Source organism: Sceloporus occidentalis, unplaced genomic scaffold (genome assembly GCF_023333645.1).
Source record: "Sceloporus occidentalis isolate IW3139 unplaced genomic scaffold, rSceOcc1.0.p SCAF_27, whole genome shotgun sequence".
Lineage (NCBI taxonomy): Eukaryota > Metazoa > Chordata > Lepidosauria > Squamata > Phrynosomatidae > Sceloporus > Sceloporus occidentalis.
Window position 1 is genome coordinate 4,611,110 of NW_028317007.1, and position 16,559 is coordinate 4,627,668.

Consider the following 16,559-nt stretch of genomic DNA (forward strand, 5'->3'; position numbering starts at 1 on the left):
CTAGTGCTTTAACATGAGGATGTTATCAGATTGAGAGGTACATGCTCTGCGCTGCATCTGGAAAAGGGCATTATGTCTCTACGGGGTAATAGCTCCAAACAACATCTTACAAGATGAAACCTAAACACAGCAAAGGTTCTAATCAGACCTATAGAAAAAAGAATATAACATGACTGATTGATGAATAATTTCTTACTTTAATAATAATATTTTTATTTAAGTACCCAACGGTTAATGCAGTTTGTCTTCTTTACACTAGTGCTTAGGTGCCTTGGCATTAAAGATCTTCTTTCTTCTTCTTGCTACCATTAAGTTTATAACTTTTGTAAATCTTTAATTTTTGTGTATGTTACCAAACCAAACATTGTGACAATTTATTAATTTTACAGTCTTGTTTTATATATGTCTGCAAATATGATTTAGAACTGTGTTTGTCGTATAAGGTTAATAAATAGCTAGCAATTTAATCACAAAACTAGTTAAATAAATAAAGTTGTGCTTTAAACACTGTATAATAAAGTAAACATAAAATCAGCTTATTAGAATTCCGATTGAGGCATAACTGGTAATCAGGACACAAGAAATAACCATACATGGTAACATACAACATCAGTGAGATAACTCCTGGTAGAACAAGTGGAATAGGAAATCACTACAATAAAAACCACACTTGGAAATTTGTGTAACGGCAGGAAAGAAAATGGTAATATAAACTAGCAGATGTTGTGTAACAGTAACAGAAGTCATAAGTCATTTTGTATTGTTGTGGAGTAGAAAAAATATCTATCCAACAGGAAGGTCGGCTCAGGTCTGGACAATACACCATATACTACTAAAGTACGTATGATGTTTTAGTCCTCCCTATTGTCTCTAAAACCCAAGGCATAGTAGGTTTCTGGCACCGCTCTCCTGCCTTCACTTGTTTCTGACATTGAAAAAAACCTCATATTGGTGTCCACCACCAGCTCAACACCTTAGGTAGCTGCATAGATTGCCTATGTGTGTAGCTGGTCTAGATGATGTTCACCAATTAGATCAGCAACAGCCGAAAGGTGATATATTTACCTAACCTTGATTTATAACTCCAGTCATCTAAAACAGAGTATATTGGCTTAGACCAACTAGGTCTAGGGCAGCATGTTGGGAGAAGACAGACTCTGGCATTGAAGTTAGCATTGTAGTTCACAGCATCTTACGAACCCCAAACAGATAATAGAGTACAGAGTATTATATACCTGAAACAGCATTGTTCTGTTCTTTTCAGAATCGGATGGTTGAACATGGCTTGGTGCGCTTGCATGCCTCCTTCTTGGCTGTATTTTTCCATCATTGACTCTTTTCTGGATGGTAACACTACTACAGCGAGATCTAAACTCTTGCTGATCTTCAAAACCAGAATCTTCTAAAATCCTCTCAGGGAATGACACCCGAGGACATGTTAGATTGCTCTGGCTACCAACGATAAACATTCCTGAATGACGTCCAGAGGACTGGGAGCCATTATTCTCTATCTCCTTCTCCTGCTCTTGAAATAAGTTATCAGATGGTGAAGCAGGAGCCTCTGTCTCAGCCAGCGTGAAGTCACTGGTAGAGTCGGAACTTCGCTGTTCACTCAAGAGTTTAAGACGCTGGCGTTCATGCTGACTAAATTTCTCAATACAATCATCAACCAGGGTAGACGAGGCTTTTTTATGTGCAATTACCACTTTCCCACAATATAAAACTTCAAATTTTTGTGAGTTATAAAACGCATCTTCATTATCTTTGTTGGGTTTAGAATCTTCTTTCAGGGCAACTTTGGAGACTTGACGTATACTACTGATCACATTAGAAACCTGAGGAGGAAACAAAAACACACATTCAGAATAAATACACATATTACCAAAAATAAAAACTCACAGAGATGTCCTTGTACGAAGGAAAATGTATATGGTATAGCATCAAATCTTTTTGACAACGAAACATTAAGGTTCCTTTTGTATACAGCTTTCCGGATGCCGGACAATTTTGTAAAGGAAGATCTGGTAGCATAGGTGAAAGGTGCCAAAACAGCCCAATAATGAAATGTGCAATTTTTGTTACATAGTATATTTTCTTTTTTTAAATGTATTATTTGTTTTTCTTTTTCTTGCGGTTAAAGTCAAGTAATTATGTCTTGTACCCAGGAACAACTTTTAATTTACATTTCATTAAAATACTGTTATAACTGAGACATAAATATGCGATTTATGTGATAGGCACAATATACAAGGGAAATGTTACTCAGCAGGGAAGGAAAAACCCTGGATTATAGGCAGTAGGCCAAGTTCCAGACTCTTAATAAATAAAAATAATGCCTATTTTTTTACTTTGTTGAAAGGGTCGTGATTAAAAAAAACGGTCTTATAGCAGAAGCAGCAAAGGGTAAAAAGGGAGGCTCTGTAAGAGTACAGTAGGCACTAAACTATCCATTGTAACAGTAATGTGATCTTTGAACAGCTGTGCACTATTATAAAAGAGACGAGAAGTAAACATATCTTTATATCCCTTTTTTGTCTACGTTATCGCTGCCACTTTTTACCCAACTGAAGAATCATTTAAAGAGGCAGCTGTGCCAATTTGATTTTTCATGGGTCAGCAAGTTTTTCCTTGAGAAACAAAGCTCGGTTATTTACCCAGCAGCTGCCTCCTGTCATCAGGGGGGTCTCAGAGCTGTCAGCCATGCATGTGCATTCATGAGCACACTCGCATTCATGAGCACGTTCGCATGCGGCCACAGATTGGGCCCCCTTGTGGCCAGGCTGAGCAATAAAATCTAAGGGAGGCCATCTGTTAGGCAGCATAAGAGCCGCACCATATGATATTTAGTGCATATTTATTTCCTAACTGATTAGATTGTGACTATTATTTATATAGTACCAAAATGTACGCAACACTTTATACAGAACGCAGCTTGCTACAAAATCAAACTGATACATAAGGTAAAGTATGGACCCTGCTCAAAAGGTAACAGTTTGGTGTTGTGAATGAGCAAACCAGACACATTTTGTTTGATAAAAAAACCCATTCTTTAGAACTTGTCCTTACTACATTATACATTTAAGAATTTGACACACATAGGTTTAAGAACATAGATGGATTCATTATTTAAAACAAGGTGAAAATATAACATGAATAATAACGTGGTGGTACAGAAGAAGAGGTGCTCTGCTTACTCTCATATATTTACATTCTATTAATGCTGTGGTTGTGATATGCAACATTTCTTCTTGCACATAAAGGAGGGCGATCATTTTGATCTTTACCTTAATATTATATGTAAAGAGACACTCAGTATAATGGTACTTGAGGACAAGTTCAGGAACCCCTGGACTAAGCCAAAACCTTGTGTAATCATGTCCTGGGCTTCAGCCCACAGTGTTATGCCAGATGTCCTTCACTCAATGGCCTCCAAATATAACTATGGCCTACTAGCACACAAAGCTTGTAAATCAATTTCAAGAATTCAAAGAACTATGTCTTAAAAAAATATGACAAACAGTTGCCGTAATTAGAAAAAACAAAGAGAAAAAAAAGAGAAAAAAAAAACAAGCAGCACCACAATATGATAAGTATAATGTATAAGTCAAATACATAAAAATTTATGTTTTTTTCCTACACTACAAATCTTTTTCTCTTTTGAATGTATTGTATGAGAGAATGTTACCTGTCTTATGTATTTACTGTATTGGATTGTTTGAATTAAAGAGGAGCGTTGAGTTTGCAGCTATGTTTCCGCACTAAGCAGTGTATTAGTCACTTCTTTTTCCAGGCATCGTGCCCTCACCAGTGTGCATTTACCCAAGAACTACATTAAATTATGATCACACATATAATAATAGAGCTCACTGCTGAGAACCCTTATTACAAACAATGAAAACAACTCAATGACATCAGGAAAATATCACACAATTTTATTTGGAGCTGGGCCCTCCTCACCTTTTATTTCTGCAAATCCATTGCTATGTTTTGCTTTTTATATCCTACTTAATTTTTATGTACAGCGCTGCGGAATATGATGCCTCTACATAAAATCAACAATTTAAATAAATACATAAATAAATAATACAAAATAAGCTGTGGTGATTTTGAAAAATAACATTTTGGGTAACCGTAAAATGCTTCATATGTCATATCAAGATTCTACATGTTCCACTTCTTTACTATGAGTTTTTCAAATTGTTTTAAATTTATCACCCCTACACACACGCCGTAAATCACTCCAAATATTCTTATTCTAAACTGCTATAGAATTCAATGAATTTCTCTGAAACATAGTCTTAGTTTTTAAGAAACTGATCAAATTAGAAACAGAACGAAGGCCCTAAATACCTGACTATACCCTTTCCCTGCGACATAGTCCACTGTTTTGCCAGATTGGGAAGGCTTCACTACTTGATACAACACAATGGTCATGTCAGCAAAGAAATACATACATAGGAGGTTTCCTAGGCATATATAACCAGACAATGATCATTACATGGCTTCAAATGAAATGAACAAGACATTGTTCGAGCAAAAAAAACCAAAGATAGTTACTTGAAAATATGGATAGTTTATAGAAAGTGGTCTGGACCAATGACTCCGTTATCTAGATGGGCCAGTTCTGGTCATGTGAAATGTACTTTGTATCTCCATTATCACAATTGAAGACTCATTATAAATCATCTGAAAGTACACAGGCTGGTCACAGAGATATGAATCACCATCCCGTTCAGACTCTCTCCTATCCTGCAGAGCATTTCCATTAGAACACTCTACAAGTCTAAGCCCCAACCCTTCAAGTGTGGTGGCCTGTTGGTCAGCTTAGTAGACTACTGTGCCAATGCCACTGATGGGTGCCAGCAAGGTTTAATTCTGTACCTGGCTGCTACAGAAAAACGCATTCAGCCAGCAGATGGGCAATGCCCTACAGGAAAGTAAACAAGTGATGTTTCTAAGTAAATACCACTAATTTAGCATTACAACAGGTATCAGTGAATCAAACATAACAGCTGATGCCTGAAAAGAAATTCTAGGTATCACCGGTACTTCCCATTTGAGATGAGCATGACTTCTGTCACTGTATACATATGTATTGTAAAACGTAGTCATTGCTAAATACACCTATGTATGCTACATGGAAAAACAACCAATGTTTATTGCTTTGGCTCTCCTGCCACCCATTCCTTTTCGCTTGTTTTAATAGTTAATGTTTCATCCTATCTTCACTAAGTGGCCATTATGCTGCTAGTAACAGAATTTTCTAAGACACATAACCATATATGAGTGTATAAATAACATTATCCTAAGCAGAATGTTTTACAGCCTATATGTCTATGCCACCAAATAATGCCCCTCGATGGACACTAAGGGACATTACGTTGTAGGCAGTGGGCACACACTGAACCAACCCAAAAACAAGACCAGAAACATGAAATTAGAACATATTTTGATACATACACCTGTAACGGGACACTTTGTAACCGGAAATTGCATCTCTGCCCATCACTAAGGATTGCAGGACTGGACGCAGGCTTTCATGCTAATGGCACAAATCAATACAGTACCAGACGCTACAGGGGAATACATAGCATATCAGTGCTTGGCACTGAAAGGGTTAAATGTAAAATGTTGTTTAGCTGAGAAAAGAAGTTGGAGTGTGGCAAAAGGGTAAAATAACTACCCGAACAGTTTCTTATCCAGAAGTCCTCTCTACACCAAAATGTACAAAGCCTTTAATAGCTAATTACCTGCCACCAGCAGAGAAGCCACTTTTAAGTTAAATGCCCGTTATATGAGTTAGCAGCAACCAAAACATGTTTTTATCTCTGTTTGTGCCAATAAACATCCTTTCTCTGCAGACCTGGCGGCTGACATTGTGATATTTACGATGACTTTCCCTGCACAATCACTTCATTGAACCCATTCTTAATGGCAATGCTATGGGGAAGAATAACTTAACGACTACAGATAATCACGGCAATCCCGATAACAGAAAAGTTAAAATCCTTTTAAGCATAATACACACACATACAATGGATTTCTAATAAATATATTTTGTTTTTCTAAATCTATGAACACCATTACATAGATTTCATGGTGCATTAGACAGCAAAATGTAAGATTAGGATAGAAAGAACAACAAATAGTATGCCAAAAATATGGCATGGATCAATGTTAAAACAAGATTAATAGCGTTAAACAAAAATTTTCAACAGCAGTGTCTACTAATAATTTTATAAATATGTGTTTGTAGTTTCTCTTACTATTATTTTTATTACTATTTAGAAGCGGGATAAATTTGACAAGTCAGGGTATGGCTTCATTTGAGCAGAGATCGGACACATATTCCCGCATGCTGGTTAGGTGCTCTATCGATAGATAAGTTGGTAACATAGTTAATATCTTGACAGGTGAGAGCCTGGCATAATTTGAGCAGGGATCGGACACATGTTCCTGCATGCTGGTTAGCTGATCTATCAATAGATAAGCTGGAAACATAGGTTTTAATATGTTGACAGGTGAGGGTCTGGCATAACACGTGCAGAGATAGGACATATTTTTCTGCATGCTATCTTCGCAATCACGCAACTTTTCCAAAGTGGTGGCTCAGCACTGGTTCCCGGTGGACTTCCTCATGTTTGAAGCAGTCCCCTGCCCGGGATTCATCTTATTCTCAGTGTCAGATAAGAGATACCAAGTAGATTTTATCATGACGTACCATGTCCTTGCCCCTCTTTGTATTGGTTTGTATTGCAACATCCCCTTAGTATTTTTTCCCACACCAGCCGGTGCACGTCTTTTTATGTTTATATTATTAACCATTTCTGCTACCATGCAAACCGTATTAGTATCATACACAGTTCTATATGCAGATCCCTATCAACATTCCAAACTTCTGAAATAAATCTGGAAAACTCTTTGGCATCTTGGCCACCACCCAACTGACTTCCTGTAGTGACTTGCAAGAAGGAATCTACAAATAGTACGTGAACCGTTCCCCAGTAATAACTTTCTGTGAAGAATAACAAGAATTGCCTACCCAAGTTTTTCGCCACAGGACACCACAGTTTTTTTTTATATTTTAACTTTAACAGCCGTATGATGCATGTCTTCTTTACGGAAACTTAATTAGAAAAGAAACTAATCAGCAGAAAGAGTCATTTGGACTTGCAACCAGCGCTAGAACTGGGCATGCAAGTCAACAGCAGTATTCTCACTGTAGGACCAACTTGACAATCCACTTGATAACTACTTTCTACCTCTTAGACACAGTTACTCGGTCTCTGATTTATTTCTAAAGTAAGTCACATAACCATAAACATTTTTAACACGTCTGTGTTATGGAGCTAAATAAGATAGATAAAGAATTACCTCACCGTGGAGTTATTTTCCTGCAGAATTATAATTGCCACTTCAGGAGCTCATTATCTTCATCTTGCATTATGCGTTTAATAGATTAAAGACACAATCACTTCGATGCATACAATAGCTTTGGGGTCCCATTAAATTCCTGGGGCATCCCCTTGTGGATGCATGGGGGGATTCTGTACAATCCACTCATAATCATTGGCACCTTCCACGGCCCCGCAGTTTTTTTCCGTGCAGGAGATATGTTTACCGTTCACACGTGTGGAAAGCACTCCCATTGATTGCTTGAAGCAGCCAAACAATGGCAAGAATAGTTGGACCATGGAGGAGGAGAGTAGCTGCAGCGACAGAGCACCTTCTATGTCAGGTAAATGTTTTCATTTTCAATTTAATACTATTAAATGTTCCACATGGAAATGCTTTGCCTGGTTGTTTTCACGCCTTTTCTACCACCAAAAGTTTGTACAACTTTTGTTTACTGAATAAGTACAATGTAGCCTCCCCATTGTATTATGGAGGGACAACCCTCACAAACTTCTCTTCTCAACCAGCTGGGTTGGTTTGTCCTGCATAATGCAAACCTAAACTCTTTAATAATTAATAGTGCAGTTTGTGATTTAAAAAGTCACTCTTTACTTATTATAATAATGCATTATATAGGGCCCGAAAAGCTCCCGTAGGGTCATCACTCTTACTATACTGTGCGAGATAAACTGTTATCCCACTAACATTACCTTTACAAACAAATCTGAGGATGAATAGGAGAAATATGGATTTGATGTAGGTGGAACATTTCCATATTAATCTAACTTTTCTAGTGTTTAATTATTTCGATTTGATAAACATTACCCATACCATATAAATATAAAAGAAAAGTTGGTATGTGCTATATCAAAACACTATTTTAAAGTAACATATACCTAAAGATAGATATCTTATGAGGTGGTCATACACAACACGATAAAGTAAAGGTTTTTGTGCAACGGCCAAAACATTTGGCACAATTAAAAATTGTCCTTTATTGTCATCCATCTTAGTGACACTACACTTCAAACATAATGGGCCTAGCAACCATCAACATCACTAAGTGGGAGACAATCACATCAACAGCAAAACAGCTAAGTCAATTGTTTCTGTATGAAAACACAGAGGATCTAATGGACAAGCAGTAATTGAATTTACTCTATCTAGAGGCTGACACAAATGGCATTAGCTCATGCAATTAAGACCCAAAGAGCATCTGCTTTTAAACGACATCTCTCTTCTCTCTCTCAAGTACATCTACTGTAGAAGGTCTCTGACCGCTCACCACCCCCAGAAGAAACATTGTTGAATGGAAAAAGAACCTGCAGATGTGTTAAACGATGATATAAAGTATATATATATATATATATATATATATATATATATATATATATTGTGAGACTGTGAACCCCAGAGAGTTGATTGGCATGGCATCTGGGTATAGCTGCTATGCAGATTATACGTATGGGTCCCTGGGGTGGAGCAATTGGAGAGCAGGGTGGGACAATGCTCCGTTTCCCCACGCTGTGGAAATTCCATGCCGGGTTTTCCAGGAGGTTAGAAGTCTGTAGGATCCGGTCCGGGATTCCTATGGGGCCAGCATCAGGCACAGGTGCTGGACATTAAAACCCCCTGGAGCCTGATAATCAGGGAGACTGTTGGGGGAAGAGGAAGTTCCCTGTGCTCCCAGGGCAAGGAGAGGCCCTGAAGAAGACCATCCCTGAGCCAAGTGAGGCAATACCTGCCTGGACATTTTGTCTGCTGTCTGGGGGAGGTTTTCCAGAGCCTGGCGTAGCTGGGTCTGGCTGGGAGGTTGAGTTAGTGGGTGATTAGGCTGGTCAGTCTGGACCAGCATAGTTCAGTTAGAGAGGGCTCCAATTGGGAGCTAGGTTTTCTTTTTATGATTTGGTTTTTGGGGTTTAAGTGGTTAAAATAAAGCGCTGTTTTGTGCAAAGCTGCTGTTCCTGACTCTGATTGCCCTAGAGGACTGTGCTTAGGACCCCTAAAAGTGACATGTATGGCCCTCATGCTATAGGGTTTGTCACAATATATATATATATATATATATATATATATGTGTGTGTGTGTGTGTGTTACGAGAAGCATAACAAAAAGCACTTGACTGCATCTGGTAAATACCTTTAAATTAGCTAGTCATTTAATATGACAGGGGCGTCCAATATGCGGCCCGCGGAACCTCGAGGTGCGGCCCGCGTGAGATCGGCAGCCAGGATCATAAGAGCCCTGCTGCTTACTTGTGGGAGGGTCTATTCTCTGCTCCAGTCCTGCCTCCTCTGTGGGGAGAACGAGGGAGGCCGTGCCCCCTGCTGAAGTCTGTGATCGGCATCGAGAGCTGTAGAGCAGGTAAGGGGGTGGGGGAGGGTGTGTGAATGAGTATGTCTGACTGAGGGAATGAATCTGTTAATGAATGAATGAATTTATGTGTGTGATAGCATGGATGTGTAAGTGCTGGAACCTAGGCATGATGGGACTGTGATTGCTGTTAGCAATCACACTCCTATCATGCCAAGTCAGCCAGTACATGCTGAAACCTGGCTAGCTGCCCCCCTTGTGTATTGAGGCTGCCAGCAGTATGGGGTCTGCACTCACAGCCACCCTGTACCAGCATGTATTGGCTGACTTGGGATGATAGGAGTGTGACTGCTAACAGCTAACAGCAATCACAGTCCCATCATGCCTAGGTTCCAGCATTTACTGGTTGCCTGGGTATAAAAAGAGTGTGTTTGCTGTTAGCAATCACACTCCTATCATGCCAAGTCAGCCAGTACATGCTGAAACCTGGCTAGCTGCCCCACTTGTGTATTGAGGCTGCCAGCAGTATGGGGTCTGCACTCACAGCCACCCTGTACCAGCATGTATTGGCTGACTTGGGATGATAGGAGTATGATTGCTAACAGCTAACAGCAATCTGCTAACAGCAATCACAGTCCCATCATGCCTAGGTTCCAGCATTCGCTGGTTGCCTGGGTATAAAAAGAGTGTGTTTGCTGTTAGCAATCACACTCCTATCATGCCAAGTCATATTGTTGATTTTTTTTGTTCAATTTTGGTGTGTTACTTTTAATAAAAGTGTGGTTACACACTAAAATTGGACAAAAAATACAATGTCCAGCCAACCAGTACATGCTGGAATCTAGGTATGCCTGAGATTGCTGTTAACAATCATAATATATAATTTTTTTGTACAATTTTGGTGTGTAACTTACTTTTAATAAAAGTGTGAGGGGGGGGGCACTTTCAGTTACGGCTAAGTGAACCCTGAATTTTTGGTTTTGGTCCAGAATTTTCATTTTAGTGCATCGCTAAAATAAATAGAACTATTTTTACTTATCCAGAATCCTGAATTTGTAGGCCCAGAAATCAGTGAGAGGAAGAGTAAAGGTTTTGTGTCATTTACTTTATTTTAATCTGCATATCTTATTAAAGGCCATATTTTCTCTCAGTGAAAAATGAGTGCGGCCCTCGCACGTATACAATTCTGATGAAGTGGCCCACTGCACAAAAAACTTGGACACCCCTGTAATATGAGATGATGTGGAGGGGAGGATGACTATAGACCCATCACAGAATGTTAGAATGCAAGCTGTCACTTCACTTTTGGTTTATTTTTGAACTAACGATATGTTCAGCTGTCGCTTATTGTTTAACAGTTGGATGCCAAAAAGACATCGTCTCTTTTTCACACTTATCCGTCGTCCTAGCTTCAGTAAGCCAACATTTTTCCAAACTAAAGCAGTGTGTTAATCATCAATTCATCATAAAGAAAAACTAATTTTAGATGTACAGCCCTGAATCATTAAAGCTAGCCTCCCATCTAGAGGTGTGCTACTGTGGAACATAAGCCAGCACTTTGAGGGTTAAGAAGTCCATTTGGTAATTACTGGATAACTAAAACAATGCAAGGAGCTCAAAATTAAAAGGTCATGCAGAAAACGTAACTATCTGTATTCTGGCTTCATCTGAAGATGTCTGCATTTCGTAGGTTGTCTTATCAAAATGTTATTGTAGCAATCAGCACAGGCAATTGGCCACCATAACACTGGATTACACAGGAATTCATACACTGCTGCAAGAGAGCAAACCGTTATTTGGTCTGGAGACAAGAAACGGCACTAGTTTAAAAGTCACTGCGTCCTTGAAGTTAAATTACTTCGACACAAATAACGAAAACAAAATTTACAAGGATATTTACAAACGGCGGCACGCTCTGCAACCCACTGACCCGTGGCGCAGGCACTTATGTGTACAAAACCGCTATAAAAAAAACGTTCTTCAGACACTAAATTAAAAAAGGGTTTATAGAAACCTACAGGGCCAGACTCATTTTCTAAACACCTCTTGGCATAAAACTACTGGTGCCCCCGCCTTCTAGTAAACTATTTACAGGGCACGCACAAAATTTAGGCGCAGCTGAAATATATCTGGAATATGAAGTATGTGGGCACCACACCTAATTATTGGTAGCTGTTATAGCCCCAAAGGGTAATAATGCCCATGGTTTTAGAATGGGATGTCCATCAAGCTCATATAAGGTGTGAGGAAGGTATACAGTCTTTACTGTGGTAAAGATGATACCTTTATTGCTGTATAATGAATTGCAAGAGACTATAATGGTCTTTTCTTCAGGCATATTATACCTGAAGTATGCGGACATCTCACCATCATACCTGTGATGGTCAGATGTCCACATACTTTTGGTCATATGGTCTATTTGAAAGTAGATGAAACATATATGGAAGGTGTGATGCCATTAAGATCCTTCATTTCTGCTTCCTGCGTCGCACCGAGTTTGCCTTACGGAAAAAGCAGCCCAGTTATTTTGCATAGTAACATATTTACTGTTAGATGTGGCCACATGCTGCCGATTTACAGCAGGCCAAGTATATACAATATAAGTAATGATGGGTCTATGTAGATGACGAATGGGCAAAAATTCCAGCTTTTATTGTGACAAGCTTGTGGAAGGCTACTCCAAGCGTAAAGCAATTCAAAAGCAATGCCACCGTATACTTACAAAGTTAATGTAAACTTTTGATATGTAAACATTTAAGACTTAGGGCTTCACAATCCGGATGAGAACCACCCGAAATAGCGTCATGTTTCTAGATATCCTTTTTATTGTACACTTCATTGTTATTGTAATTAAACCGTTTCTCTTTGCATGTCTGTTCTTTGCCTGGAAATGAGTACATTTCCATATGTTGGCATCAAGAGATACCTGTAAAAACCTTGAGCAGATTGCGTTATGCCTGTACTTGAATAGATCACATTAAGCAACCTCCATGGTGCTCTATGCCTTATTACAAAACTAATGGGCATTTGTCAGAGGCAGGCAGCAATCCAAGCTTATAATACAATGCTGTTAGCCCGCAAGGTATTGCAAGCTCGTCAAAATAAATGGGAAAGTGTTAACATCGTGGCTGTAGCACCCTGTTATTAGGAAAGGGATTGTGTTACTCTATCTAGATCATAGAGTTCCTATTCCAGGAAATATATGATGTTAAGAAATATAAAGACTGTAAATATGGTAAAAAAAAAAAAGAAAGGAAATGACATGGTCAGATCATAAAATGATTATTCTTGAGATAAAGATAAACATAGGACATAACAATTTGACTTACAGAAGCAAGACGTATGGGGGGCTCTGCTCAAACGAGCTTACAGAAAACAATGTCATACTTGTTTTTATAGGTCAGTTGGTGTTTTAACGGAAATTTACATAACTACATTTATAAAAACTGTATGACTTTGGGTTTTCAGTCAATATACACTTTCCTAAAGTGATATTTTAATCTCCAAATCAAACTTAACTTAGTAGCATTGCATTAGAAAGAATTGGTGTCCCGGGGATGGGCATGGGGTTTCTTTAGACCTCCTTGCTCATGGTGAGTATCAACACACCTCCTGCCATGCATTTCCAAGGGGAAATGCCCAAACGTATAAAGGCAACTCAGGCCCAAATGTATAAAGGCATTGAAGGGTAGCTAGTAGGGCTGCAACAACTAATCGATAAAATCGATAATAATCGATAATGAAATTCGTTGCCAACGAATTTCATTATCGATTAGTTGAATCGATTATTATCGATTATAAAATGAGGGTCTTTTCCAGAGCAAACGCTCTGAAAAATACCCCTCATTATATAATCCGTTTAGTCTGACTCACAGCAGCAGCTCCTACTTACCAGCCCCTCCCTGTAATCACTGTGACAACTGGCCCCGCCCCTTCCTTCTCCCAGAAGGCCAGAACCACATGGCTGTGACACTCATCTAACTGTAAGTATAAAATTAGGTGGGGGTTAATTTAGGGGCAGTTATGGTTAATGGGGTGTTTAGGGTTAATTTAGGGGCAGTTATGGTTAATGGGGTGTTTAGGGGCAGCTATGGTTAATGGGGTGTTTAGGGTTAATTTAGGAGCAGCTGTGGTTAATGGGGTGTTTGGGGTTAATTTGAGGCAGTTGTGGTTAATGGTATGTTTAGGGTTAATTTAGGGGCTGTTGTGGTTGACAGGGTCTTTAGGGTTAATTTAGGGGATGCTGTGGTTAATGGGGTGTTTAGGGGCAGTTATGGTTAATGGGGTGTTTAGGGTTAATTTAGGGGAAGTTATGGTTAATGGGGTGTTTAGGGTTAATTTAGGGTAGTTGTTTTGATGGGGTATTTAGAGTTAATTTAGGGGTAGTTATGGTTAATGGGGTGTTTAGGGTTAATTTAATGATGAGGACTGAGGGTTAATTTGATTAATTTAATAAAGTTAACTTAAGGTGCAGTTAGAGATAAAGGGGGGCAGACTAAGGGGAATCTAAATCCTGGGGGCAGTGAAGATTAATCCAGTACTTATTTAAAAAAGTATGGTGTCAGTGTGCTGCGAACAGGTCTGTGACTCTATGAGGGGACTATGAGATATCTGGGGGGTATAAGGCATATCAGGGGAGGATGGAGTGACATATCTGGGGGTATAAGGCATATACATTAAATAAGGCATATGTGGGGAGGGCAGTGTGGCATGTCTGGGGAGGACGGAGTGGTGTATAAGGCATATCTGGGGCCACAGTGGCATATCTGGGGGTAGACTGGAGTGGCATATGTGGGGAGGGCAGCGTGGCATGTCTGGGAGGTAGTGTGGCATGTCTGGGGAGGATGGAGTGGCAGATGTGGGAGGCAGCATGGAGTGGCAGATGTGGGATGCAGCGTGGAGTGGCAGATGTGGGAGCCAGCGTGGAGTGGCAGATGTGGGAGGCAGCGTGGAGTGGCAGATGTGGGAGGCAGCGTGGAGTGGTATATGTGGGAGGCAGCGTGGAGTGGCATATGTGGGAGGCAGCGGGGAGTGGAATATGTGGGAGGCAGCGTGGAGTGGTATATGTGGGAAGCAGCGTGGAGTGGCATATGTGGGAGGCAGCGGGGAGTGGCATATGTGGGAGGCAGCGTGGAGTGGTATATGTGGGAGGCAGTGTGGAGTGGCATATGTGGGGGGCAGCGTGGAGTGGTATGTGTGGGAGGCAGCGTGGAGTGGTATATGTGGGGGGCAGCGTGGAGTGGCATATGTGGGAGGCAGCGTGGAGTGGTATATGTGGGGGGCAGCGTGGAGTGGCATATGTGGGAGGCAGCGTGGAGTGGCAGATGTGGGAGGCAGTGTGGAGTGGTATATGTGGGGGGCAGCGTGGAGTGGCATATGTGGGAGGCAGCGTGGAATGGTATATGTGGGAGGCAGCGTGGAGTGGTATATGTGGGAGGCAGCGTGGAGTGGTATATGTGGGAAGCAGCGTGGAGTGGCATATGTGGGAGGCAGCGTGGAGTGGCATATGTGGGGGGCAGCGTGGAGTGGTATGTGTGGGAGGCAGCGTGGCAAGCCTGGGCTCAAATGTGCATAAATTGGGGGGGGCTGGTTGGGAAATAAAGACAAGAAATGTATTTTATCAAAGTTTTTTTTTATTCTGCTGTTTGTATTTAACATCATTTGTTTATTAAATTATTTTAAATAAATGAAAAATTTACAAACATTTTTTTTATCCGATTAATCGATTAATCGAAAAAATAATCGGCCAACTAATCGATTATGAAAATAATCGTTAGTTGCAGCCCTAGTAGCTAGTATATCTATGCCGCCGCAGGCAATGTATACTGAGCAAGAACCCATAAGCCAGTAATCAGATCTGGAGCTACTGTAAGATGTTCATTCGGCTACCCATTACACCCGCAAATAACTAAAATAATTTAGCCATTTTCTTGAGATTTTAAATCGATCACATTTTTTACCATGCAAGAAGCAGAATTGTCAACTGTACTACATTTCCTGTATTCTATTAAAAAAATTAGTTTCTAACAAAATACTCACAAAGCATCGTTGGGGGTGTCATGACGATTTGAAAATGATTTGCAAAGCAATACAAAGGTCCTTTGTATATTCACCTTGCAGTTAAATAAAAGATTAATGGAAATCTCCAAATTCTTGTTTATATGAAAAAAATGCCCATCTGTTAACACACATTTTATGTGTGTTTTCATTGCTAACCACATTAAGGATAATATTTAACTGAGCAGCCTACCATGGTGAATAACAAATGTCTGTGGGCTGCTTTTAGGTTTACTTAACTATTTCAGCTATGAAGAGCTTTGTCAGGAAATTTTAGAAGGCTTTTCTTCTACCTTTTTTTCCTACCTGTTCAGTTATTAAATAATGAAAATGGCTGATACACTGCACATTGTAAGGGTTGTACTCCTTAACAGCTCACATACTTGCTGTATTCCTGTGGTTAGAACCTTGCAGCTAAAACAAACAACCACTTCTCACTACTTATTCTCTGGGACCTTTCTGCCGTCTTTGACACAGTTCAACACCTCATCCTACAAACCCTCCACGCTCATGGCATCCGTGACACAGCTCTTTACTGGCTCAAATCTTACCTCTCTGACAGTACCTTTAGTGTCTCACTCACTAGAACTTGCTTCTCTCCCCTACCGTTATCTGTTGGTGTTCCTCAGGGCTCAGTTCTTGGGCCTCTACTACTTCATCTACAACACTGGTATCTTCCTTTGGCTTCCAGTATCACCTATATGCATACCTGGGAACTCTCTGGGTTTGACCCGGAGAACCGGAGAAGAGGTGCTTGACCCGGCAATCTCCAGGTGGCGGGAGCAGAGTCTTGA

At 40.1% G+C, this 16,559-nt stretch overlaps 1 protein-coding gene across 1 annotated transcript in view; it reads right to left on the bottom strand.

Moving 5' to 3' along the window:
- The window catches only part of LOC149299871 (TBC1 domain family member 4-like), a 77,167-nt gene that overhangs the window by 36,223 nt on the left and 24,385 nt on the right, over positions 1-16,559 (bottom strand). The window contains exon 2 of the mRNA XM_089485828.1: positions 1,236-1,835. Within this exon, the coding sequence (XP_089341954.1) occupies positions 1,236-1,835 (600 nt within the window). The remainder of the gene's footprint in view (positions 1-1,235; positions 1,836-16,559) is intronic.